Source organism: Cinclus cinclus, chromosome 20, assembly GCF_963662255.1.
Source record: "Cinclus cinclus chromosome 20, bCinCin1.1, whole genome shotgun sequence".
Lineage (NCBI taxonomy): Eukaryota > Metazoa > Chordata > Aves > Passeriformes > Cinclidae > Cinclus > Cinclus cinclus.
Genome location: NC_085065.1, coordinates 9,479,490 through 9,505,274, shown reverse-complemented (window position 1 = coordinate 9,505,274; position 25,785 = coordinate 9,479,490). Strand labels below are relative to the sequence as shown.

The 25,785-nt window shown below is 44.8% G+C and overlaps 2 protein-coding genes across 4 annotated transcripts in view; one reads left to right on the top strand and one right to left on the bottom strand.

Annotated features, from left to right (window-relative positions):
• Positions 1 to 361: 361 nt before the first annotated feature.
• CACNG1 (calcium voltage-gated channel auxiliary subunit gamma 1) lies at positions 362 to 9,954 on the top strand. The gene is made up of 4 exons (XM_062506136.1): positions 362 to 602; positions 6,158 to 6,232; positions 8,335 to 8,472; positions 9,192 to 9,954. Exons 1-4 carry the CDS (start codon positions 362 to 364, stop codon positions 9,416 to 9,418), a joined length of 681 nt encoding a protein of 226 aa, XP_062362120.1. The 3' UTR covers positions 9,419 to 9,954.
• Positions 9,955 to 16,431: 6,477 nt separating this feature from the next.
• Positions 16,432 to 25,785, bottom strand: part of HELZ (helicase with zinc finger) — an 84,243-nt gene continuing 74,889 nt past the window's right edge. For all 3 annotated transcript variants that reach the window (XM_062506110.1, XM_062506108.1, XM_062506109.1), the window contains 3 exons: positions 25,214 to 25,727; positions 22,131 to 22,383; positions 16,432 to 19,045 (listed from right to left, as the gene is read on the bottom strand). In XM_062506110.1, coding sequence (XP_062362094.1) covers positions 18,714 to 19,045; positions 22,131 to 22,383; positions 25,214 to 25,727 — 1,099 coding nt within the window. In that variant the 3' untranslated portion in view covers positions 16,432 to 18,713. The remainder of the gene's footprint in view (positions 19,046 to 22,130; positions 22,384 to 25,213; positions 25,728 to 25,785) is intronic.

Below are 25,785 nucleotides of genomic sequence, written 5' to 3'. Positions count from 1 at the left end.
CGTGGGGTGAGAGGGTTCCAGGGCTATTAAACTGTTTAGGATCAGCCTGAACTCAAGCCCAGCACTGTTATAAACACAGATGTTTTTATAACCTCGCTGAAAAGTTAATCATCCTATTAATGCCTATTTCTGGGCATGCTGCAAGTGAGGAGATCTCAGCCCCAGCGCGGCGGCTGCAGCAGCTCCGGCCGGGCACGGGAATCCAAAACACCCGGGTGGGACGGGGCGGAAAGCTGAGCTGTGCACTGGGAGAGCCCTGACACAGCCCAGCAGCTGCCTGCAGCCCCGGGGCTGACATTTCCAGGCGCTCAGATGCGCCAGGGTTTCGGGAGCCCTCTCGAGTCCCCCGGTGCGGAGCGAGATGGACGAGAGCAAACCCCTGAAGGTCCGGCTGGCGTTCTCCGTGATCCTGGTGGGCATCTCGCTGCTCTTCGCAGCCCTAGTGACCGACCACTGGGCCGTGCTCAGCCCCAGCGTGGAGGAGAACACCACCACCTGCGAGGCGGCTCATTTCGGGCTCTGGAGACTCTGCACCAAGCGGATTTTCATGCGGGAGCGAAGTCCCAAAGAGAAGAGCTGTGGGCCCATCAGCCTGCCAGGAGGTACGTGAGCATGCATGGGAGAAAGCACCAGGACTCACAGCAGGCTTTGCTTAGGAGGTTGGAGGGCATGGCAAAGGAAAATAAGCTCCGTGTCCCCCACGGCAGAAGGAAAACAAGCACTGAGTTTGGGATGGGGTGCATGGGGTGCAAACACACCTCGTTGCCGTCTCTCCTGCTGGGCCTCCTTTGCTGTGTTGCCTTGGTCTGTTTGTGGCCATATTTGAGACTCTCGTGCAGTGGTGACAGTGCTAGGGAGAAGGAGAGGAGGACTGGGCGAAGAGGGAATCACAAAGGGAGATTGGGATGGAGGGAATCTTGCTGAACCCCGGCCAAGGGTCCTACAGGCATATTGACAGCAGCAGGAAAGAGAGAGAGATTATTTATGGGTCCACCAAACACAGCTGGATCTTTAGGATTTCCAGATCCATATAAACCCAGAGGAACAGCCCATCCACGGTGGGCACTGGGTTGTCTCTGAGCTGTTCCAGTAACAGCCATTCCTCAGGGCAGGGAGGGAGAAGGACCTGCAGGATGGTTTGTAGACTTCCTGAAAAGAAGAGTCATAAACAGAATTTGAATCAATTTCTCAAGGACTTAGGGAGCCTCCTCACCTCTCACCAAAGGCACCTGCTCCCACACACGTCTCCACCTCCAGTTCAATCGATGGGGAGGGCAGTGGGCACGGCAGCTTTCCGGGAAGGCTGCTCCATTCCCAGGGCTAAAGGAGCTCATTATGTTTCTGCTGATTGCCAAGTCAGCAACATCCACGCCGTTTGCACTAATACACTCCCTCTGTGACTGAGCCACGCTGCTTTTTTAGAAGGCTTATAGGGTACTGGATGCTTTCCAGAACAGAAATAACAGGATTGCCTCCGTGTTAGACTCACTGCTTGAAACGAAATACATGTTAACACATATTTGAAAATTTCCTGTGAAAAATCTTCCTGCTTGGGCTGACTGTATAATGCCTGTATTACTGCAATTCTTTATCTCATTGGCCAAATTATATGTTGTGAAGAGAGGAGCTGAGCCTCAGCATGTGGATCTGCCTCTAACCAAACTTGGGAGTGTGTCATCCATATGCTTAATGTCTCTCAGGAAGGTACTTACGTGCCTAGAGACATTTTCTTTGCTGCACGCCTTCCGTGCGCACCGAGAACTCCCACAAAAGGAAAAACAATAGAAATTGGTGAATAAACAGCAAAACTGCACGACTGTGGGGTAAATATAAAACACATAAATATCCAGCTGTCTGCACAAAGCAGATTCGCAGGCAGGGCACAGGAAAGCAGCCACTATCTTTGACAGACATCAGCATGTGCTCGCACAGACGTTGAATCACATCCCAGCGCCACATTCCGCCAGGCACAGAATAACTGGGAATTACGCAGGGGCTGGACTGTCCCCCACACCAGAGCTGGTTCATCCAGCTTTTAAAGGTATTTGGGAATTCGGATGACAGCCTGCATCATAATCACATTCCAAAGGGTGAAATTTGCACCTCAATTATAACGTAAATACTTTCATCCCTGTTTTAGCTGGGAAAGGATCAGAGCAAGGGGAGGGAGCAGAGCCCGAGGCTGGGGCTGCTCAGTGAGGCTGTGGCCGCACGGCTCCTGTTCGATTGATTTCACACTTCTGGGAAGGGATGTCGGCAGGGAAACACCAGGGTTGTGAAACCTGCAGCAGCCAAGAAAATGTGAATGAACAAAAGCACAGTAAAACAGCAGATGCAGGCACTGCTCTTCCTGAAAATCATGAGATATAACCAGACATTACTGCCAGGACTGGGAAAGAGGCATCAGAATTTATCACTGAATTAATAACCATTTACCAGTCGCTCCCTGTGGAGGAAATGGATGGCATGATTAACGTTATTTATTAGGTTTTGAGCTCAGCACAGTGCAGAGTGGGGAGGATGACTTGGCTCGTAGTCCACAAAGAAGGGCTGTGATTTAGGCAGAGCTTTAAAATTTTACAGCACCCATCCGAGGGTGTTGACAAATTGAAAAGGGTTCAGCATCCTGCTGTAACAAATGAAAAGATCAGGGAGATGGCTGTTAAAACCAGGCAAATTCAGATTAATACCGGGGCATTTTACTACCAGCTGTAAACAGAGTTCAGCATCACTGCCCGTAACTCCAGTGCTGGTGCTGTCCTGAAAAGTGGCTCCTGTGCTCTGGGCAGCAGCAGGGATGTTCAACAACTTAAACAGGTCCTTGTCAATACAGGAGCCTGAGTGCAGGCAACTGGGGAGGAGAAGTGCTCGAGCAAATGGGCTGTCTGCAGGGCTGTCTGTTCCCTGTTACAGGAGACTCACCCTGCAGAGCAGCTGTGAAATTAAACTGCTTGGAGAGACCATCTCCAAAACTCTGTGTGTGTCAAAGGCCTCGTTGGCCAGGTCAGAGCCCAAGGCCTGGCCCCCTCCTCACTTTAACACCTCCTCTAAGGTCCTGTTTGCCAAACCCAGCACAAGTGGAAGCCCCACACTAAAACCCCGGATTTTCTAACCATCCACCCTGCCACAGACTCCCCATGCTCTGTCCATCTCAGGTTGCAGAGCAAGGTGGGCTCCAGCTCTTTCCCAGCCTGTCACTCCAGTGCTTACAGGGGACAGCTGCCACCCGAAACTCTGCATGGCCCAAACATCTCGTGGTCTTTCCAGCCTTCTTTTCCCACAAAGCCTCCAAACTGCAGATCCCCAAGGCTCAACCACAGTTCAGTGGGATTGGACTTCTGCATCCCATGCCTGCATCCAGGCATAATGGATCTGAAGGGCAGGGAGCAGGAAGGCTGTGAGGGGGTGTCTTGGAGGGGTGGGGACACTCTGTGATAAACCACGTTACAAACCTGAAAGTTCATGCAACCACAGAGCCCCTGGATTGTCCCCATCAGCACACTGGGGTGACCTTGTGGCAAAGATAATGCAACTGGGGTGGAGAAATGAAGATTGCCAGGCAGTGTTCATCCTTTATCAACCCCAGTGTAAATCCTGTCTGTTATGTAAACGTGCTGTGACATAAATGGGCTTTTCTCTTATTCATGGTGGCACCAGAGTCACTGCAGTGCCTCAGTTCTGCTGAATCACAGACGTGTTGAAACAGATATCCCCAGCTCAACAGAGCATGGGAGCATCTCAAAAGTGAAAACAATTCAGCACGTCACCAAAACAAATCTAGTTCTATTTTCCCACAACAAGTGCATTTTCCAAAAAAACACCAACCCACTTGTTTGATGACCCCTTTTTTCATACATTGGCAGAACTTTGCTAAGGGCCACAAGGGACAGAGGTAGCTCCATCTCCTGCAGACAAGTCCATCTCTGAAAGGTTTATGAGGATGGAGGGTGGACTGGGCTGGGCTGGTTTGGTTCCCCTGCAGTGGACACAGAGCTGTGCTGTGCTCCCACCACACCAAGTCTGGATGTCTCCACCTTTGTACTGCACAGCTGGGGACTCCTTTGAGTTCAGGATTTTTAGAGAATGAATGAAAAGCTACGCCAAACAATCCCAAAATAAAACGTCCCAGATACAATGCTCAGTCTTAGCCACCACTGAGTTGCTGGTGGAGGCACACAACCACTGCTTTGAGGCTCAAAATTCACAATTAGAGTCAAAGAGGGCTGAGAACAAATGTATTTCTTCCAGTCATTTGCAAGGATAATAAAGAACAGGTCAGGAGATGCCAAAGCTAAACATTAACCTTGTCTCCAGCAAGGAGAATCTGCAGATGAAATAAAAGTCAGCTTATAAACTTAAGTAGATAAGAGTGTCTCAAAGGAATCTTCCAGTAACAGGCCCAAAAATACTGCTTTGCAATTACCTATCTCCTGGGAGAGGGAAAATAAGTCCTCCCTGAGTCACTAACTCCAGCAACCACCATTTACATGACAGAAAAACCCACAAGAACCAACAGGTAGAACATAGGGATCTTCTGCCAGAGAAGTTAATGCTGTAAGGAGCCACTGAAATGCTCACAGGCAGAAACCCATAGCAGTCCCTGCGGGGTCCTGCTCAGGCTTCACCCTGTGCTGGAGCAGTCTGTCCCAGCCTGGACGTGGAGGGGGCCACAAGTTCTGCCAGGCTTCCTCCCAGCATCTCCTGGAAACTGGTGCTAACTCCGTTATTTAATGGAAGAGATGCCCCTAAGGGAAGGAACCCCTATTTTTGTATTTCAGGCAGCCTTGGCTCTGTTTCCTGGGTCATTGGGAGCCCCCTGGGTGCTGCAGGGGTGCTGGGGCAGGTGCTGAGTGTGTCCCCCCAGCCCAGCTCAGCAGGACAACGCAGTCAGGGCTGGCTCAGCACGTCCCCACCAGTGCACCCTTCCAGCCAAATTCCTGGCGAGCAACTGTTCTCCCTGCTCCACACCCCTTCAAACCCTCAATTAAATCAGTTATAAATAGCAAGAACACCCTCAACCCTTACCCTGCTGCTGCCAAAGCTCCGAGTCAGCAGGAGCTCAGCAGACCCTTCCCATCCCGCTGGGAGGCAGAGGCTGGAAGTCTCCTGTGTCTGCTGACAGCAGTGACTTTGCTCCCCTGGCTCACCCTCGCCAGGCTGAGCAGGAAAAAAGGATCGTGGCCATCGAGAGACTCAGCTAACAACTTCCCCCTACCCCCTATCCCCCTGCCCCAAAATCCTGATCCCTGCTCGCTTCTCAACCCCCCTACAAACACCCTGTACCGTGTGCTCATGAGAAGTCCAAACACGGGAACTTCATAAAGCTCCCTCTAACTCTGCTGTCTTATCAATTTAACTTAATAGGCTGCTCTGATGGGATCAAACTTGGATAAAGCCCAGCACAAGCCTCTTTGCCCTTGGTTCATACAGCCTTCCCTTCCCTGGGCAACTGCTTGGGCTTCAAAAAGCTCTGGTTTTTTTTTGCTTTGTTCATTTTTTACTGACAGCCAAAAAAAAAAAAAAAAAAAAAAAAAAAAAAGCTCTTAGCATCCCTATTTTAGTAAAACACCATGTGTTTTGCTGCATTGCAGCAGCCTCATGTCTGGGACCCCCAGAGCAGCAAACCTCCTGCATGCAGGAAACCTCCCCCACTGGTACAGAGGGATCTGGGAGCAGTAGAAGGGAAGAGCCAGGAGGGAAAGGTGCATGAGGACACTCCATCCTCCCTGTTTGCACTCCGAGGCCACCACACCCCAACGGGGTGATGCCACTGTGGGTGGGCTGGTGGCAAGGGAGCTGCCAGCTCAGCTGTGAGTGTGGCAGGTGCCATCCCCAGGAAATGCTGCAACACTGAGAGGCAGAAACCTGGGATGGCCAAAGACAGAGTGAGAAAAATCCTCTGTGATTCACATTTTAAACAGGAGAGCAATCAGCTCTGAGAGGGATACAAAAGGCATCAGAGGGGCTTCAGCCTCGTCCAATGTCCTCATCTGCTCCCAAGGAAATCAGATCCAACTCCAGTTCCTCAGTGTCTCCAAGGGCAGGGAGCCTCAAAACCACTGCAAATTTGGTACATCAATAAAAAGCTAATTCAGTTTTACTGCATTTTATCTGAGGTTTCCAAAGGCACAAAATTGAATTTTCTTTTCTCTTTCAGACCACAACTGCTCCTACTTCAAGCACTTCACTCCAGGAGAGACCTCGGAGATATTTGAAGTAACCACCCAGAAAGGTAAGAATGATTCCAAAATAATATTCTCCTAATGTTGTATGAAGTGATGGACACACAAGATCTAATGGAAAGGGGTCCCCAAAATGAGAGTTCAGTCCTGGTTCCACTGAAAGCAGCAGAATTTCTAACAGGCACCATCAATCAGGAAAAATGTGGAAAATGTCCTGGACAAGGTCAAATCCCAGCTTCCTGGGGACAGTTATTTTTATATATGATCACACCCATGAACACAATTTTACATAAGTTGTACCGCAAAGAAATAACAATGCCAATACCCAGAAAAATTGCAAAAAGTCCTTCCAGCATAAAAATGACTTTACATCATTGGCACTATCCATGACACTTAGCTTTTGCCATTGAAGGGGAAGATACTATTAAAACCTAAATTAATAAATCATACCCCAAGCAGAATCTTGACCCTGAAAAGAAGTGCAGGGGCTCTTTGAAGACCATTAGGAATTTTATGCTTCATATAGATTTTATATTAAAATCATGTAAAAAATAGAGCAATCAATGAAGGGAAGGAACAGGAATCCTACAAAGGCGTGAACTGTCAGTGTTTACAGCAGAATTGTCTTTCATGGACAAACTTCACATTTTTGATAAGTCCAAATATTTTGAGGGCTCCCCTAACATGCTCCTCTCTCATCCTCTCCTTGGGGACAAACTCCTTCATTTTTGCAACATAACATATTTACGGTGGAAAATGTGAGCCATTAGATACATTACATGTATTAATCTGCTTTGCTTCTGCTGCCCTGAAGATAGGTTCCCTAAAACAGTAGCTTCCTAAGACAGGAAAGACATGAATTTTAACTGGATAGAAAAGTATGTATCTGAGTCACCTGCTTTTGCTCACTAATCTGCTATCTGATACAGCCACCTGATCTTCAAAATGCACCCAATGCCTTCAGGGCAATGAAGAACAAAATCAGGAAAAATTTCTTCTTCAGAAAAAAAAAAAAAAAAAAAAAAACAAAGTAAGAACTTCTTTTCTTTGGGGCAAAAAGAAAATCTTAAGCCCGGTAAAAGATTTTAGAATGAAATAAACACTTTCAGGTAGTTCCAGCACAGAAAAAAAGAGAAGCATTTAGAAAATGATAATAAAACAGTGATATGAAAAGCAGGGAGAACAAAGAGTGATCTGCTGTTCCCCTTTGCAGAAATAGCTCATTTGGATGGGAGCTAATTAGTAACAGGCAAAAAAAAATTCTTCATGACTTTGCCTGGGAGATATTTTTTTTTAATGGCTTGAAAGACAAATATCATCAGGCACTGTGATGTTCATGCATGGCTACATGTGTTAAATATTAAACTAATCTGAAAACGAGCACAACATGCAAATGAAGGCCTGAATTACTCAATTAGCAACTCTCCCCCTCCACCCAGGCACCGAGCATTGCTGGGCTGGGGGAAGCGTCCAGCACATGGCTTAGCAAGAAACAGGACTTTTGGGGAGGGTTTAATCCCATGCCCTGAAGAAGCTGGGTTTTCACAGAGCTGGAAAACACTGTTGTAAAGGCAAAGGAATAAAAATGAGCTGTGCAGAATACCTCACCCCTAGCCTGCTGTGCCTGCTCAGGTGCTGAGCCCACGGAGCGCTGGGCTCTGTGTGCACTGGGACAACACCAGCACCGTGCACAGGCCAGGGCTCTGCAGAAAGCATGGAATAAAAGTAGCAGAGAGCTGGCTATTTACCCCAGGAGAAGAGTGTGGGGTGATGGAGGGGACGAGAGCATGGAGCCCAGCAAGGCTTTGACAATAACATTTCCATGGCAGAGCCAAAGCAGCTCCAGCGTGGCACTCCAGCAGTCCCATACAGGTGGGCTGATGAGCAAAGGTGCCCTGGGCTATCTCAGGGGGTTTTCACAAAGTGTTTTCCGCTTCCTGATCTGCATCTATACCCTTCACATTCAAAAGATACATGGCAAATACTTGCCCTGTTTACACTTGAGGGAAATAATTCACCAAAGCCACCTCGCCCCAGCATCAGAGATGAACATATTTCTCAGAGTGAGTTACTGCAACGTCCCCACAGCTGATGGCAGCAGGCTCAAAATGTGCACAATGTGTCACTTGGCTATTTTTTTTTCTTTTGGCAGAATACAGCATTTCAGCTGCAGCCATTGCCATCTTCAGCGTTGGCTTTGCGATCATCGGGACAATCTGTGTCCTCTTGTCCTTCAGGAAGAAGAGGGATTATCTGCTGAAGCCAGCATCCATGTTCTACACCTTCGCAGGTATGAAGGGGACTGCTCACATTTCTGCACTTGGATCACAGGACAACACTGAGAAACTTAAGATAGATCCCGAGGGGACAGAGACACTTCTAAATGCCCTGAAAGCGTTTTCTTCCTGGCCACAGAGTACAGATCTCTGTGTGGTGTGAGAAAATCCTGTTCAGCAACTGGTCTGTGTTTTCTCCAACCCTCTTTATAAGTATATTCACTCCCTTCTAATATATTCACTGTCAGTCCCAGTCTGAACCAGAGACACACAATATTCTCTCTCATTTATTAAGCTTCAAACCAACAAAATGGCTGATCCAGGCCCAAAATACACAACTGTCTCCCAAACACGAGAAGACTGCACTTGTACATGAGCCAGGAATACTTTGACATGCCACAATGAGTGAAAGACAGAGGTGCAAACTGTCACCTCGACATAAAATCTTCCTCAACCTCTGAAAAAGCTCCCCAGGGAATGCAATTATTCCTCCCCCACTTTGAATTCCCCATCTAAGCCTGCCTAAAAGATCACACTCAACAAGTCAGTGGCTGACCTCAGTAATGGCAGAGCTCCTGGCAGTTCTGAGCACTGGTTCCTTCAAACACTGAAGTCATGACTCACCTGTGAATCTCACTGCAGTTCCTGTATGCAAAACAACAGATGAGGCGGTTAATTAAGGATGAAAAATTGACAGCTGGTTATTCAACCCACTGCTCCTATCTTCCTTCAGGTCTCTGCATCATCATCTCTGTTGAAGTCATGAGACAATCCGTGAAGAGGATGATTGACAGCAAGGAGACAGCCTGGATCAAGTACAGTTACTCCTGGTCCTTCGCCTGTGCCTGCGCCTCCTTCGTGCTGCTCTTCGTCTGCGGCATCGCCCTCCTCCTCATCGCGCTGCCCCGCTTCCCCCAGAACCCCTGGGAGAGCTGCATGGATGCAGAACCGGAGCACTGATGTTCCCTGCGCCCATGAAAAACATCCAGAAAGTGCTCTGAAAATATTTGTATTTTTTAAATTGTCTGGGTCTCACTACACAACGTGCTCTCCATCAAGTGAGTCATTACTGAACCAAGGCATGTTCAATTGCAATTCTTGCTTTCTTTTTCTTTTCCTCTCTTTTTTTTTCCTTTCTTTTTTCTCTCCTTTTTGATTATTTTTTTTCTTTTTCTTTTTTTAAGAAAGCAGAAAGACCACTTAACACCATCATAGGGGTGTGTGAATGGCACTGCTCCGTGCCAGTTTGGGGCTGCCCTGTGCTGATGCAGTTGAGAGGAAATCTGTGTCTGAGACAGCTCAGGCCACAGAGGAGACAGCTTTGTTATGAAGATGTTTGGTGTAGTTGGGCATAGATCCATGAGGGATAAGGGCTTGTATACCTTACTTGGTCAGAGAGACACTCTGGGGAGTCAGTGTCCCCATTCATGCCATATTCCTCTCCTTCCCTCAGAAGGGTTAGCTTGTTTCTCCAGGGTAACTTGGAGATCCTTATGCTCTTCTATTAAGATGTTAACATTTGATAAAAACAAAACAGAACTTTGCATAGCATTGGGATAAAAATCCCCTCTCCAAATTTACACCCTGCAGTTCCATTCTTCTAAATCAATCATAAAACCTCACAAAACAGAGTCTTGTGTTTCACTTAAACTTCAGTGGCAAAGCCAAGAAGAACTGAACATGGAGAGTGATATTTTCCTTTAATAAAAAGCATAACCTTCCGGTAGCATGATTTTCTGGAAAATTATTTGATGGATGAATCACTTGGCCCATCAGATTCTGCCAGGTCCACGACAGCAGAGCAGTGCTGGGTGGTGTTTGCTGCATGGAGCTCTCATTTACTCCCCGTGAATGGGCTTTTAAAGAGCACCCTGCTTTGCTCACTGCACATGTGTGCACAAAGCTGCAGCCCAGGAAAAACCTTCCAAAGCAGCTGCTGAGAGGGGAGGGACTCTGCCTGGAAGAACCAGGAGATGCAGCCCTGAGAACGTCCTGGCAGTGCCTCACTGCTGCTGCTGCAGGATCACAGAGCCCAGGCAGTGCTGGGGGATGCTGCAGGCCCTGCTTTGCTGCTGAGAGCCTGCAGGGCTCTGCCACAGCTGCCTGAAGCACTTTGGGGGCTGGGGGGGGGTCCCCCCAATGCAACCACATCACCAGCACTGGGGTCCCCCAGCCCCTCCAGCCAAGCCCTTTTCACCTTTACGGTCCCCCAGCACCAAGAAGTGGGGTATTTTTTTCTTTTTTTCTTTTTCTTTTTACAGTTCAGTTTTCAGAATCTGTTCGGCATTTACCCCCAAGCAGGAAAAAGTACATGGCTTACAGGGTACTCTTTTCACCCAGTAATTTAAAAATCAGGAGAAAGGGGACCTGAAGTGCTCTTCCCTCTGCATTTAGTTTTCCACAATCTTAAGAAAACCAGAATTCCTAACAGAAAAAAACCTCTGGTCAATTTGAAGAGGTCTGAAATCATGGCATGTTCAAACATTAGGAGCAATTCCCCAGCAATTCTGTGCTGGCTCGAGGGGCTGCCCTCAGCCCCATTCTAGGGGTGGGCTCAGCCCCAGCAGCCCCAGCCAGACTCAGGCTCATCTCCATTTTCCCCATCAGCAGAGTGGCAGCAAGAACAGAAGCCTTTTGTGAAGTTGCATTAATGTTTTCAAGCTCTTTGAAGTTGAAAAGCACTACAAATAACACATATATTATAAAGTTCTGGGATAAAGCACTCATTGGTGCTCAGATCTGAGTGTGAGCTGAGGAGCTCTGCCTGTCTCTCATCATGAGAGACAACTGCAAGTCTTCACGTTGTCACAGAACCACTCTGAAATGCTAAATGGTTTTAAAATCTTATTTTTGGGTACAGAGCTGACTTCCTGAATTTGCATTTTCATTGTTCAGGAAAATAGAGGCTAGTTTCTAGGGAGAACCTTTACATGCAACAACAGAAAGGAAAGTAGTCAGTGTGACTGCTGGGGTGGCTGACCCCAGGCTGGGACATCCAAACCTACACAGCAAAAATTAATCCAAGCAGAGCAGCTGGCAGGAACAACAGCTCAGCCATCATCATCACCTCAGACATGCCATGGGGTGAGATAAGCAAAGTTTGGGACAGGGGTCTGAATTCATCACCCCACACAGAGCAGAGGCACGTCCTGTGTCCCTGGGAAACCCTTCACCCATCCACACCTTTTCTGAAGTGCCATCCCACTCTTTCAATACACCTCCACTGGGAGAAAGTAACTTCTAGGTGGGCTCTTATCCTGATAAGCCAACCTTTTGCCCAGCCAAGATGCCACTCAGTCCCCTTCCTGACATTCAAGAGCAAGATGTGCCCATTTCAGATAAACACACCCTGGAAGGTCTCACCCATCTCCTGCACACTCCTGATCCACTTCATCCAAGCCCCAGTGAGGGCAGTGGAAAGATTCCTGGTGAGTGCTGGGCTTTGGCCTGGATCCAAAGTTTTATAGCCTCTCTAGGATCACTCACGAGGCAGAGAAAACACACAGCTCATGGCATGGAGATCCTACACCCACAGCCAGAGCTCAGGCAGCTCAGCCACATGCCTCCTAAAGCCCTAAAGACTCACTGAGTTTTATTCTCATTCTGCTCCAGGCTGAGGCTTTGTGATCATTCCCTACTCTGTATGGTCCCTGTCAGGCTGAGGAGCACGTGGATAACTTCATTTTCTTCTTCCAGATATTAAGAACTGCTGAAGGGGGACCCATCTATTAAATGGGTCATTGGTATTCACGGTGGGAAGGACTCTGCTCCTGCAGCAGGTTAAAGCTGCCACAAAGCTGATAATGTGTTTTAAGAGAGTTAATAAAAGTAATTTGCCTTCATAAAGGAAAAGGAATATAATGTTGGAGGGGGGAGTTGTAACCAGGTTCAGTTTTCATTCTCTCAGCTGAGCAACCAGCAGGGAAGAGCCAGCAGAACCTCAGGAATGTACCATGAAAATGTGAAGGAATCATCTCACCAGCAGGGAGCCACCGGAGCCAAACAGGGATGGCAACCTGGCTGCTACCCACCCAACAGGAGCACCCCTGGGTTTGGGACACAGCCAGAGAACCAAGTGGGAAACATGCACCAGAGACAGGGAGAGGCAAGTCATATTGCAGAACAGAGAACCAGCCACCAGGAAATCCTGAGCGTTGGCCCTGCCATAAGCAGACCTTCAGCCCTTGGGCATTTGCCACTCCCTAATCCAACAGCAGCGCCTGTCCCCTCAGAGAGGTGCCCCAGGGCACTGCCCAAGCCACAGTGCTGAGATTTGGGCTGCTCCAGTCTGCCAAAGCCCAAGGGTTAAATCACAGTCCATGCAACAGAAGACGTGAAGATTTTTGTTTATGTAAGATTTGCTGTGAGGCGTGGAGAGAATCTGCTTCCCTTGTTTTTAAATGCTGTGCTGTGTGAATTTAATGTGCAGAAAAGGTGTCAGACAAGCAACCCTGAAGAAGAAAACTGCCTGTTTAGCAGGGAGCTGAGCTCTTGAACACCCTTCATCTGCAATGAAGTTCTGCAGGCACAGCCCAGCAGCAGCGGGTGGGGGGACAAGAGCTCAGCACACAAGGCAGCACAGATGGGTACATGAGAGAGGATTTCACCTAGAAATCCTGACACACACCCCTGTGTTCTCCAAACTTGGCAAGAGCCAGCACATACAGCATGCTCAGGTGTTTGATCACCCTGACATAGTTTACAAAGGCATAGGTATTCACTAATTTACTTTGTTTTTTTAAGCGATCCCTTTCCACTCTGTGACTTCCTTGCAGCCATCACCTTTTTATCCTCACTCTGACAGCTGTGGAAATTATTTCCAGGAAGTCCCAAAGACCTCGGAATTTTCCTACAATGAGATCCCTGGCCCTGCTGCAGAGGGACACTTTCTCACCTGGGCCTGACAGCTCCAGAGGAACACACCTGATAGAGCATTCAGGAGACGTCTGCAGCACTGCCAGCCCAGCCGAGGGCCCTGGGGATTCACATGGAGTCCCTGGGCTCCATCCAGAGCCGCAGCTGGGCAGTCACATGCCAGGAACCTGACCACAGAAACTGTTAGAGAATAAACCTCAGCCTAAACTTAATTTAAAATGAGCTTCCACTGTCCACAGTGGGACAGCGCCCCTTGGAACACTGCATTACTTTGTAACTTAACTACAGAAGCATTAAGCTGCTCTGTACCATAAAACACACACAGCAGTGGGACCTGCTCTAAAAGCATCCATTCCAATTATTTCCCCTTTCCATTGTCATCAAGGGACAAGAAAAGAGCGTCATAACTTTGTTTTGACTGAAGTAGAGGATGAGACTGTCATTGCTTTGTCACACTTGATCAGTGCTGAGGCTCCACCGAAGCTATTGAACGTAAATTCCCAGGCATGCAGATGTCACACATGCCCACTCTGCATCAGACACTCAGCTGCTTTGCTGCTTTCCTCAAAGAAATGCAGAGAAGGGAACAAACTCAGATTTCTGGACTATTTTCTATGTAACAGAACCAGCAGCACAATTCGGTTTGGCAAGGCTGCACCCCAGGCTCTGGCTCAGCTTCGTTCCCAGTATGACCAGCCTCACTGGGAGCCCCTCAATGGCTTTACAGCTGGTCTTGTCGAGGTATTTACCCTCCAGCAGGAAGCCAAGTCTTCTGGAAAAGGGACTGACACCATCTTTTAACCAGTCTTGGATAATTCATACCACCAAGCATTCTGTAATTTGTCAGAAGCATCTATTAATCCTTAATGAGGTAAAAACTCCTTAACATTTCTCAGATGAAGTTGCCAAAAATCCCCCACACCAAACTGACATTTCCATTGCTGCTGCAAATCTTTTTACTTCTCTTGAATGGAAGAAAAAAAGCGAATTTAGAAGGATTCAGCCCTTGCTCCCTGACATAGCCAGCAAAAAGAGACTGGCGCAAGTATTGCTACACCAACAGAAATAGCCCATATTTCATGTCAAGGAATAGGATGTGCAAATTTTTATAGGCACCATAGATCATCACCATCTGTCTTGACAAGTTAATTGTCTGCAGTTTTTCTAGGAAAACTAGAGCCTTTAAAAACTAACAAAACAAGTGAGTTGAAGGATGATATGGGCAGAGCATGAAGCATCATGGGCTCATTGCCCTGGAAATCTGCAGGTTCTGATATGCCCGAGTTCAGCCTAAAAAGAAAATTTGGGGTGGTCAAACACTGCTCCTGGTGCTACTTATAGAACTGAGGTACTACATACATAGCAAAAGAACTGCTTATAGAGCACAATCTCTGCAAAAAACACCCCCCAAAAAAACCAGCTGAACTTGACAAATCTGGGAACAAAACATTAATTAATCAAAGTAGGGAATGGCACTCACAGGGTTCGCAGTCAGTGGCAGGACTCACATCCTGCAAAGGGCCAGCAACAGCACAGCCCATACAATTAAAAATCCAGGACAAACTGCATTAGATGACAACCTCCAGGAGAAAATATGGATGCAGGGGCCTTGGTTCTAACCTGTCAGCTTTATGCAAAACAGCAATTTATGAGCTGTCTTGTGGAAACACTGAAAGCTACCACGTGAGCACAAAGGGGGACGGAGGGGAATTGTCCCTACGAGCCACTCTGGGCTCTGAGGAGCCTGGCACTGCTGAGACACCTGGGACACACTGAAACCATCCTGGGGACACCCACTGCACTGCAGGGTGCTCCAGAGGACACCAGCACACCGCGGAGGAGCCCCCAGCAGCTGGAGCACTAACAAAGAGAGACGGGGACGTGCCACAAAACCTCTGCCCGAGCGATCCAGGCTGGGGACAAGCACAGCCACATCCCACAGCAAAACCCAGGTGAGCCAGGACACCACGGGCAGGTCCTGCAGCATCAGGAGGTGTGAGTGGTACCTCAGAATCCAGCTCCAGGTCAGGCTGAGCTCGTGGCAGAGCGGCTTCACCTCCGGCTGCTCCTGACCTAGGATGGCCAAGTGGAAAGCTCACAGTTCTGTAAGAATTCAGTCCTCAACTACACACAGGAAAAGAGGCTAGCTGCATTCACTAAGTGGCTTTTTAAAGGGTAGAGGCTCTAATTTAATTGTAAAAATAAAGTTTTTCTTAAAATCCAAATAATTTATTTTTTAAAAATCTTTCCCTTCATTCTTCATTAGCTCTTATCTCCAAACTGACAACCTCCTATGAGGCATCCAGATTTTTCTCATCAAAAACTGGAATTAAAGAAACTAAAATCATAAATTATTCTTGATATCAAATACAAGCTTACTAAATTTAGATTTAGTTATTTAAATTTTCCACAGACAACAATGGGGAGTTTATTCCTGGACAAGGAGCATAGGATTTGGCACTAGCTGCAGCATAAAAACAGTCGAGCCAAATACCCAGTTGGTGCCCCAGCCTCCACTCATTTCCCCCAAACTGAGATAATTTACACAAACTCAATTTTGAATTTTCCCTGTAATTGCAACAGGTCCATATTTACAGTGCAGCCTGAACAGTGCCCACTGGAACCATCTGTAAGTCTTAATTTCATTTTAATAAGAGTTTGATTGAAGCCCTAGGAAAGCTGAAAATACAGTTTTGGGGTTTTCTAAACATGACTTCAATAAAAATTTGGTAATTTGCTCCAAAGATCTCACTCAGGGCTATACAAGTGACACACAACGGCCAGACAAGACATTTCAAAAAAATATAATCCTTTGGAAAAAAAACAACTAAGAAATCCAAATGATTCATGCCAAAGCTGTTAAGTCAGATCATCTCTTATCATACCATCCTCAAATTCCTGGGTGAGAGCACTTATGAAAATTTAGCACCAAAACCAGCTGGGGCTTTCACAGAAAGTTAAAGAACTGAAATTCGAAGTCAGAGAGAAAATGGAATTTTATCTGTAATATTTTCAGTGTGAATAAAGTAACAGTGTAAAACAGAAAAAAATGCGGTGAAATGCAACCATCTCCCCCTTAACTGATCGACAGATAGCAGTAAATTAACAAGTGATGTTTATTAGTTTAATATTCAATATTAAATGGTGAACAGAATCAAAAGGCTGCTCCATAGAACTGAGTGACTTTGAAACCCCTGAAATTACAAAATGCTGACTTGGGGACGTGAAGTACTTTGGATCCCATCTCTGCTCTGCCAGTCCTGCTCCTCCCTCCACTGGATCCCCAGCCCAGCTCTGCCAGTGAATTTCTCATGGACCAATTCCTGCAGCCAGCAGCTTGGCAAAAACCCATTTAACAGCAGCTTTGCTTGATTCAAGGTTGCAGAATTTGGCCTCTCCTCGTTTTTGGGTCATCTGGGTTCCATGTCCTGTGCTGAAGTGCTGAGCAGTACCTGGCAGGGGCTGTCCCCTCCCCAGCATTGGTTGTTTGGTATAACATTAGGAAATAAATTAAGGAGTTACACAAGCTTTGCTTTACAGCAAAAAGAAGGAAGAAGGTATTCAGATAAGTTTCTGAATCATAACCCAGCAAAATTTTATAATAAAAAATTCATATGCAAATCTCTGCAGCGTACTGAGTTAAAAATCAACCTCATTACACAACGACCCTTGTCTTAACACATGAAGTCAAATGCAAAAAAAAAAAAAAAAAAAAAGAACCTAATTGATTGTAGCTAGAGCAAAAATCTGATTGAACAGAGCAGTCACTGCTCCCCAGTAAGGTGTCCTATGGACAACTGTCAAAATCTCAAACTGCCCTCTCACAGCTCTAAAATTTCAATTCTTACAGGTAGTAAGTGGAGGAATTCTGAACTACACCCAGCTCATCCCTGTAAACCAGTTCCCAGATTTAAAGTTATTTCAAGTGTAAAAGGAGGATTAAGGAGAAATAAAGGAGAAACTCTACAACCCCCCTCTGGAGCTCCACAGCCACAAAGCAGGGACAGTGTGCAAAACCAGAAATCTTTATCCACAAAGTTTTTATCTTCTGAATTTTCATCCACATTTGTTTCTTTAATTTTTTTTAATATCCCATAATTAATTTTTCAGACTGGATTCCTTAAGGGCCAGGTTCATGGAGATAAATAACCTGGTAAACACTCTGATCCCCAGAAGATTTAGATTAATTTGGATACAGCTTTGACAAACATTAAATCTCTTCTTTAATGATGTTCCTCAAACAAAACAGTTAGCAAAATATCTGAATTTCCTTGTATAATGTCACATTTTAATGTAAACATCAAATAATGTACCAAAAGTTTTACCGGAAAAAAAAAAAAATTAAAGCGGCACAATTCTTTATACCACTGGAGGAGAGGGGAGGAAAAAGCCAGATTACAAACATTTACACATGCATAGTGGAAAAAAATTAAACAAACAAACAAAAAAGTATTTTACTAAATTCACGCATTTTTTAAAATAGTTATTAAATCTACTAAGCACCAACATACCTAAAAATTTATTTTCAGCTTCATGATTCATTTAAAAAACCTATCAAATTAACTTTTCAAACAAGCTTATATTATTAGCTTGTCCAAAAATAAAATGTAGAGTTTTTCTGGGTTTTTTGTTCATTTTTTTCTTCTTTTTTCGATTTTTTTTATTATTTTTTAAAGTATACCAATACTTTTATCTGAATGTTTCCAAACAATGGCATAGGTGTCTGCAAAGAATGCCTTTACCCTACAGTGGATGGAAAATACAATACCACATCATACAGAATCTAAAACTATAAAAGTCTGAGAATGCAGCATCCCTTCACAAAAAAGCTGATAAAACTGAAATTATTTAGAAGATGCTGCACCTTTATTAAAAAAAAAATTTAAATGAATTTAAGCAGAAATAACATACATTTTTACATTAACTGGCCATTTCTGGTACAGAAACCCAGCATAGTATGCTAATGTTATTGAATAAATGTAAATGCTACTTACAATCTTCTTAAATACAATTTAGACAAACTTTTTTTTCCTTTTTTTTCTTTTTCCTTTTTTTTTTTTCCTTTTTTCAAGTTGTACAGGTAATCTCTCAGCTGCTAGTTTAATGCAACATATCATTAACATTACACAAATTAAAAAATAACACGTGTGTGTCTTCCTACAGAAAAGCTTCCAAAAACCCGACCCACATCAAAAAATGCAAAACAATGGAATATAATTAAAAAAAAAATTAGTTGCAAGTCTAGCAGCAAAGCAATTAAGTGAGGATATATTTACCAATATAAACAAAGGGAATATTTGCAACTACAGGTGAAGCCCCAACTATCTTAGATCTACCGACACAAATAAAAATTAAATTCTCTCTAAAAAAAATAATCTGATTATTTAAAATAGGAGTAAAAGCCATTGCTACCTGATGAACTACCTAGGCTAAGTTCCTGAAACAAGGACAGGGGGTCGCTGTTCTTTTTTGTCTGCTCAGGAGGAGGTTTGGGCTTGGGGGGAGCCCGCAGAGCGCTGGCGTAGGACATGACGGGTTTGGTGGCGCCCGCGGGCTGGGGACTGCTGCTGTTGGACTCCACCAGCTGCTTGTTGGGCATCAGAGGGGGGAACTGGCCCAGATGCTGGAGCACGTTGTAGTTGAAGGAGTTGGAGAGCTGGATGTTGTCGGCCTTCAGGTGTTCCTCCGGGGGCTTGGCAGCCTTCGGCGGAGCTGCGGAGGAGAAAGCAGAGTTGGAGCGAAGGAACGGCTCTGACTCAGCCAATCCACCTGCAGCAAGCCCAAAGCCAGAGCTGCCACCACCCCTCTGGGAGCCTCCTCCCACACCGCCCATCTGCCGCGTTTAGTCACTCTGAAAACAAAGTTCACAGAACGACACAATCCCAGCATGGGCTGGGCTGGAAGGGATCTCAAAGCTCATCCTGCTCCATCCCCTGCCACAGGCACGCACACCTTCCACCAGGCCAGCCTGCTCCAAGCCCCATCCAACCTGGCCTCGAAGTGATCCAGCTTCATTCCCAACTCTTGGATGATGCAGCAGCAGCACAGGGCTGACATCACAAACCACGTGCTCCGTGTGGCTGCACCCTCCAGCTGAAACCCCAGACCTGCAGTTCTGCACAGCGGATTCTCCGGGTGCACTGGAGGCAAGCTGCTTCCGAATGGGATCTACTCTAATTTAAGCACTTTATCCACTGAAGCAGCATAAAGAGTATTTCATTCTTCTTGCTTTACAGCTTAATAGGCTGAAATTAAAATTTACAGCACCATATATAATTCATTCTCCAACAGCAATTCAGAGTCCTGAATGCCAACCAACTAATTATTGGTATTTCAGGCTGAATGCATTCCTGCTAATTGATATGTTCTTGCTCCACATTTAACAACTCCTGTAACTATCAGAAAAAGTGGTGCTTTAAACCATAGGTATAAAACTGCTTTCAAATGAATTTCTTGAATCCTAATGAAGTCCCTTACTTTTGTCTGGAGAATTCTGCTGTCTTGCACAGCTAGAGAGACACTAAACTGAAACTCAGCTCCATATCTGCAATAGTCCAGGAACTGGGCAACAGATATATTCTGTAATTATTTCAGTCTTTGATCATATAATGTTATTTTTAAAGTGCACGTACAAAAATGTACCACCAAATTAGTGCAAAAGAAGAAAAACATAAAGCAAAGTTTCTCACTGGAAGGGTCACACACAGGCATCTGCTTTTTATAGAGCACTCAAAAAAACCCCAAAAAAACAACCCCAAAACCAATCCATAGAAGAATGGATATGGAAAGAACACAACCCAATTTTGCTAGGGTTGCTATGATTCAACAAAAAACAAACAACCCAGAACATGAGCAAAAAAACCCTCCCAAAATAACCACAGCACTCAAGAGAAGACAAGTAATGACAAGCAGGGCCAGAGGTGAAAGCTGTGTGTGGTAGAGGTGCCTAACAGAAGGAAAAATATGAAACACACATCTTGAATAAGAACTTAAATTATTTTCTTTCAATCAACAGAAAAAGCAATGCACATCAAACCCTCAAATTGCAATTTTGGGAAGTGCCTGCATAGAACAACCCTGATCAAGTGGCAGCAGCTCTCCCTGTGCTCTGTAAGTCCCTCCTGCTCCAACCCAACACTGGTGCTACAGCCACTGCTGGTGTGCAGGAGAGATGAGCCCTTGAGCAGTCTGGAGTCAGGGTCACTCCCTCTGAAGCAGGCTCAGGACTCTCACAGCATCACATTCTCACGGGCTTTTATTTCATGGGTAAAAACCAACAGTAACGAGAACAGTGCAGTTACTGGCCATTAACCCTTAGCTCTATAAAACACATTTGGGCTGTAAATATGATCACAGGCAATGAGCTGTAAATGTGGAAAGCCACAGCAGCCATAAAATGGAGATGTGTTTGCATGAACCATTAGGTACAGGGCTCTGTTTCTTATACATTTATTGACAAAACAGAAACCATGCGTACCTACAACAAAAAAAAAAATTACATTGCAAACGCAGTTACCAGTGAGAATTTGATATTTTCACTTAGAATTTAGTATTTGACAGCAAATGTGTGTATATGCTACTTTTTATATACACATCTGAGGACTTTACTCACAAACAGGGTCTCAAGCTTTTCATTAAACCAAAGAAATGTGTGACTGGCTGATCCCAGCATAAATGTGCCAGAGTTCCTGAGATAGTTCCACCTCTTTGATAACCACAGAGTTTGGAGAGCAACTCAGTGTGAGCAATGCCACTTAATACTGTGCATTCAGCTCCTTGATTTTCAGTAAAAATAGAAATAAATTGGAGGAAGTGCCCTGAGCTTGAAGCTTTGAACTTAGCGTGAAAGATGCTGCCATAAATACGGGTTTGCTAAATAACATTTTCACATTTTGCAAATTAAAAGGCACATTAGGAATTTAATTCTTGAGTGCTGTCGTTGGCTGATATAAAGAGCTTTTCTCATTCATTCTACGCTGCGTGTTCCTACTTCAGAATTACTATGAAATTACAAGATGTTTTACGTTTATAAAGTTTGGTGAAAAACAATTAAATCTTTTAAGGCCAGTAAAACCAGCTTATAAATATCTTTTCACATTATTAAGTGGTTTTAATATCCACACTGGAATACTGTTTGTGTTTTTATTAATTTTGTTTTTACATTACCACTGGAGATTCTTAAAGCAAAATCACAGAGAAGAAACTGTACTATCCCGGTAATTTTGTTTGTCATAAACACAAGAAATACAGAAGAATAGTTGCACTGCTTTAGCTCTCTCCTTGCAGCTTTTTCTCATCTCTGAAAAGTTAATTTAGTTTCTGTCTGCTCAATCAATCAGCACTGCTGCTACCACCAGGGAAGCCACATTCCACTGAGATTCTTCCACGGTCAGAGAGAATTTAAACTCGTCACTCCTTTGATGAAGTACCAGAATTTACTGGAGAAATGCTGAGAGCACTAATTCAGTTTATGTGTTGCTCCCTCAGACTCTAATACCAACACAAAGTATCACTGATTCTGGAAACAAATAATCTATCTTGCAAATAAATCCCACCAGTCACCTCAGCACCCTCCAGCACAAATTCAGCTGCACTTGAAGCCACCGTAAGAGACTTTCTGGGTTTAGTGGAGCTTTTGGAAAGGACTAAGAAGCAGCATTGCTTTTTTAGCTGAAAAGCAGGATGTTAACAAGAAATGGGATTACTCCAAGCAAGCCTGTAACAACTGAAATAACAAATAATTCAAAATCTTTGCTTAAATTGGTCTGGGGAAAGCAGCAGCTGCAGCTGTACCCACCTAGCAGCTCCCGGGGTGGAACAGCTCTGCTGGCTCCATTGCATGGAATGTTTGGGTAGGGGGCAGAGGAGGAGGAGTTCACCCACAGCTCTGGGGAGGAGTAGTTGAACGATGACTGGTTACTGTGGTCCTGAAGCTCTTTACACTGACCAAGACTGTCTTGAGGAGTGCTTAATTCTTCAGAACAAGCCTGGACTGAACTAGAGGAAATTCTTCTTTGGTACAACGGCCTGCCTGGTCCTCTTGGTTCATACTGTGAACAAAAAAAAAATAAACAAAACAAACAAACAAACAAAAAAAACAAATCATAAAATAGCCTTTTGCTCTTTTGATTCAACTGCATCTATCAAATACCATTTACCCATTCAATATTTTCCCTGAAATGGTTTACAAAAAAATCCTAGTTCTTTGCATTTACAAAAAAAAAAATATGTTTTATACTGCAGTATTGCAGTATTTTGATCACACAAAATAAAGAATTTTAAAAGAAGTGCAAAGAACATCAACTGAGATTTCTTAATTCTTATCAACCTTTACATCTCACACTCCACACTCCTACGTGGGTGTTGGATCACAAAGTGAGGAGGAAGACACTCAGCATTTACAGACGAAGTAAAGGCAGCACAGAAACACACAAGAGCAAGGAAAAAATGTTCTTAAAATGCAACCAGGAAAAAAATGGCTTTTCCAAAGGATAAATTAGTGACTTGTACACCAGAATCTGGGTAAGCTGGATACATTTGTATACTGGATTTTGTACATACAAAACAAATTCTCTGGAGAAGCGAGTGCCCTCAGGAGAAATAATGCAGAGAATTTTATCTGAAACCACACAAATTATTTGCTACCATAAACCCTGTAGATCATGTAGATGAAAACAGCAGGAGCTCCATCAATTAACCTGTGGGGTTCAAGAGTTCAGATTTAAGGGCCCTCTAAGCTTTCTCAAGATTCAAAGCAAGCTTGTTGTATTACAGTTTATTTTTAATAGTAAATACAGTATTTACTGCCATCTGCACTGACTAACAAGAGCACCAATGAGAGAAAAGTCATCCAGGTAAATCCAGGTAAATCTAGACTTGGTAAAGGGAAAAAAAAATCCTAATGAAATGCCACAAGAAATAAGCTAAACAAACATCAAATAACTTGCTTGCAGAGTTCAACTACTGTTATTACATCAACTACAAGAAATAGGGGGGGAAAGTGCATTAAAGGAAACTGTTATATCTTATTTCAGTTGCCACAGTCAAGGGATCAACATTTGGATGTCCTGACAATCCACTCCCCTAAGGAAATTCTTCAACAACAATAACAAACAAAAAAATTCATAAATTACTGCCCAAATCAAGCCAGAAAGTATACATTCATTGAGTTTAAAAGGGCTATTTTGGTAAGCAATCAGGAATTTATCAAAGTTCTGGACACTTGCAAGTAGAGAACCAGACAGAATAACTCCAGTATTCCCTTTGATGTGCAGTTCAGATCTAGCTTGACTAAACACATGCAAAAGCTTTCAAGTATCAAGTCAATTAACAGCTTTATAAATAGGGATTGAGCAAACAGTTTAATAAGGATACCAAAAGTCAAGAAATCTGCCCTGACAAGTGCCTTGTCTGAGGGATGCCTGTTACAAACACACCTAAAAGCCCATTTTGATTTCTTTGTGCATTCAGTCCTGCCTACCAGCTGGAGCAGCAGTTTTGGAAAGTTTATAAGCAAGTCTCTGTCTTTTTTGCATTTGGCATTTCTGTCACATATTTTGAAAGGAAGAAGAAATAAGAACTAAACCGAATTTGCACTAATTACATAAAGGCTCACTCTATTTGTCTTCAGATAGCAGGAGCTGTCACAAGCTTTATAGGAATATTTATTAGTTTATTACTGCTGAAAAGCCATTGTTCCTACATCCCGCTGTACTGACAACATTAACTGTTGTCACAAAGTATTAGATTTTATACAGGGTGGTATGACTTAATGGACTGAGACATCAAATTTCTAAATGTCTATAAACCCAAACCTCACTACAGCTCTGGATGGGCTCGAGGACTCCATTAACCTCTCTGGATCTGTGTAAGACAGAAATTTGTAAAATGCACTGGAATTCTATTTTAGTTATTTTTCCCAGGCTCATAAACTAAATATTTGCTGTTTTCAGAAGTTGAAAGACAAATTAAATATGTATGGTGTGAGACAGCAATGAGCAAGGCTCCCTCCCCAGCTCCTGCAAAAACCTTAACAGAAATGCATCACAGAACAAGCCACTTATGTACAAATATTGGATTACATGCAGTCAGTGAGAATATTAATTCTCACATCCCTGGAATGCAACTTGGCTTCAGGATACTCCTTGTTTGTTTGCAATTTATACACTCCTTAGCACCTCAGATTCCAACAGGGATTAAAACCTCAAACCTGTTCAAAAATGACCTGTCCTGGCTGTATGTGCTGGCACAGTCTGCATCTCACAGCACACCCCCTTAGAGCCCAAGGAGAGCAGAAGATGGAGAGGGACAGAGCCAGCCGTGTGTGGCAGGGTGTGTGCTGGAGCCAGCCTCAGGGAGCACAGCTGGATGATTTCCAACACACAGCCCCCAAAATACCCAGGATGGCTTTGTATCAAATGAATGCAGGCAGGGTGTGATTATGAAATCAGGTTTTGGACCGTGTTGGAACAACTGTACAGCTCTGGTCTTCTATGAGAAGTAACTCAGCTCACACTGAGCTCAACACTGAGTCAAATGGCTGGCTCATTCCAGCTGACTGTCCAGAGCTTCCACCTGGGCTGGGGCTCCTTTTCACTGCAGAAAAATGACATGCAGACACAGAGCAATGACTGCACCAAAACGAAGAGTAACATTCCAAAAGCCAAGGCTTCCCATTTAGCAGAGAAAATGTTACACCTGCAGAGACAAGAACCACGGATCTGCTCACGGTGAACAGCAGAGACACAGAGAACGACTCCTCCTCACAGAAATTCCCACTGTGAGCTTTTAATGCGCGAGGAGTTTTGCATTCATGACCATTTCACAACATAATTTGATTTTAAAATGACAGGACAAGTGCAGAGCAGACAGAGCACCCACCTCTTCTAAGCTGTGGAGCGAAGAAGCAGAAACTGCTCGAGATGCGAGTGGATGAAATGGCTCCTGACCAACTGCGTGCTGATGATTCTGGATTTGTATAAAAGGGCTTTGCTGTGACCTGTGGGCCAGTGGAGGTATTCCATAGTGAAAGCCCTGCCCCAGGAGGTGATTCTGCTGTAGGTTAGCATAAGTCCAGGACCCATCAGGTTGCAGGTATTTCAAGGGAGACGGGGTTATGTGTTCGGATGGCATTGAGAAAGGGGGGTTGTACATTTGGGGTAAATGCTGCTGAAATGCTGGGTTAGTGGGCAGTTCAATGTCTCTGCTGTTCTCAGTGAAGTTGGGGAAGTGGGCGCTGTGGTTGGAGTTGCAGGAAGGAGAAGGGAGTGCTGGTGGGCTCCGGGGCTGGACTTGTCTGTATTGCAACAGTCTGGACTGGGGCGGGGGCATCTCAGCCACGTCCCGGCTCTCGCTCGGATCGCGGTGGGACAGCTCCCGCAGCAAGTCCTGGAACCTGCATCGACACAATAAATGTAGCAAGGAAAGAGAAAGAAAGAAAAAAAGAAGTTTTG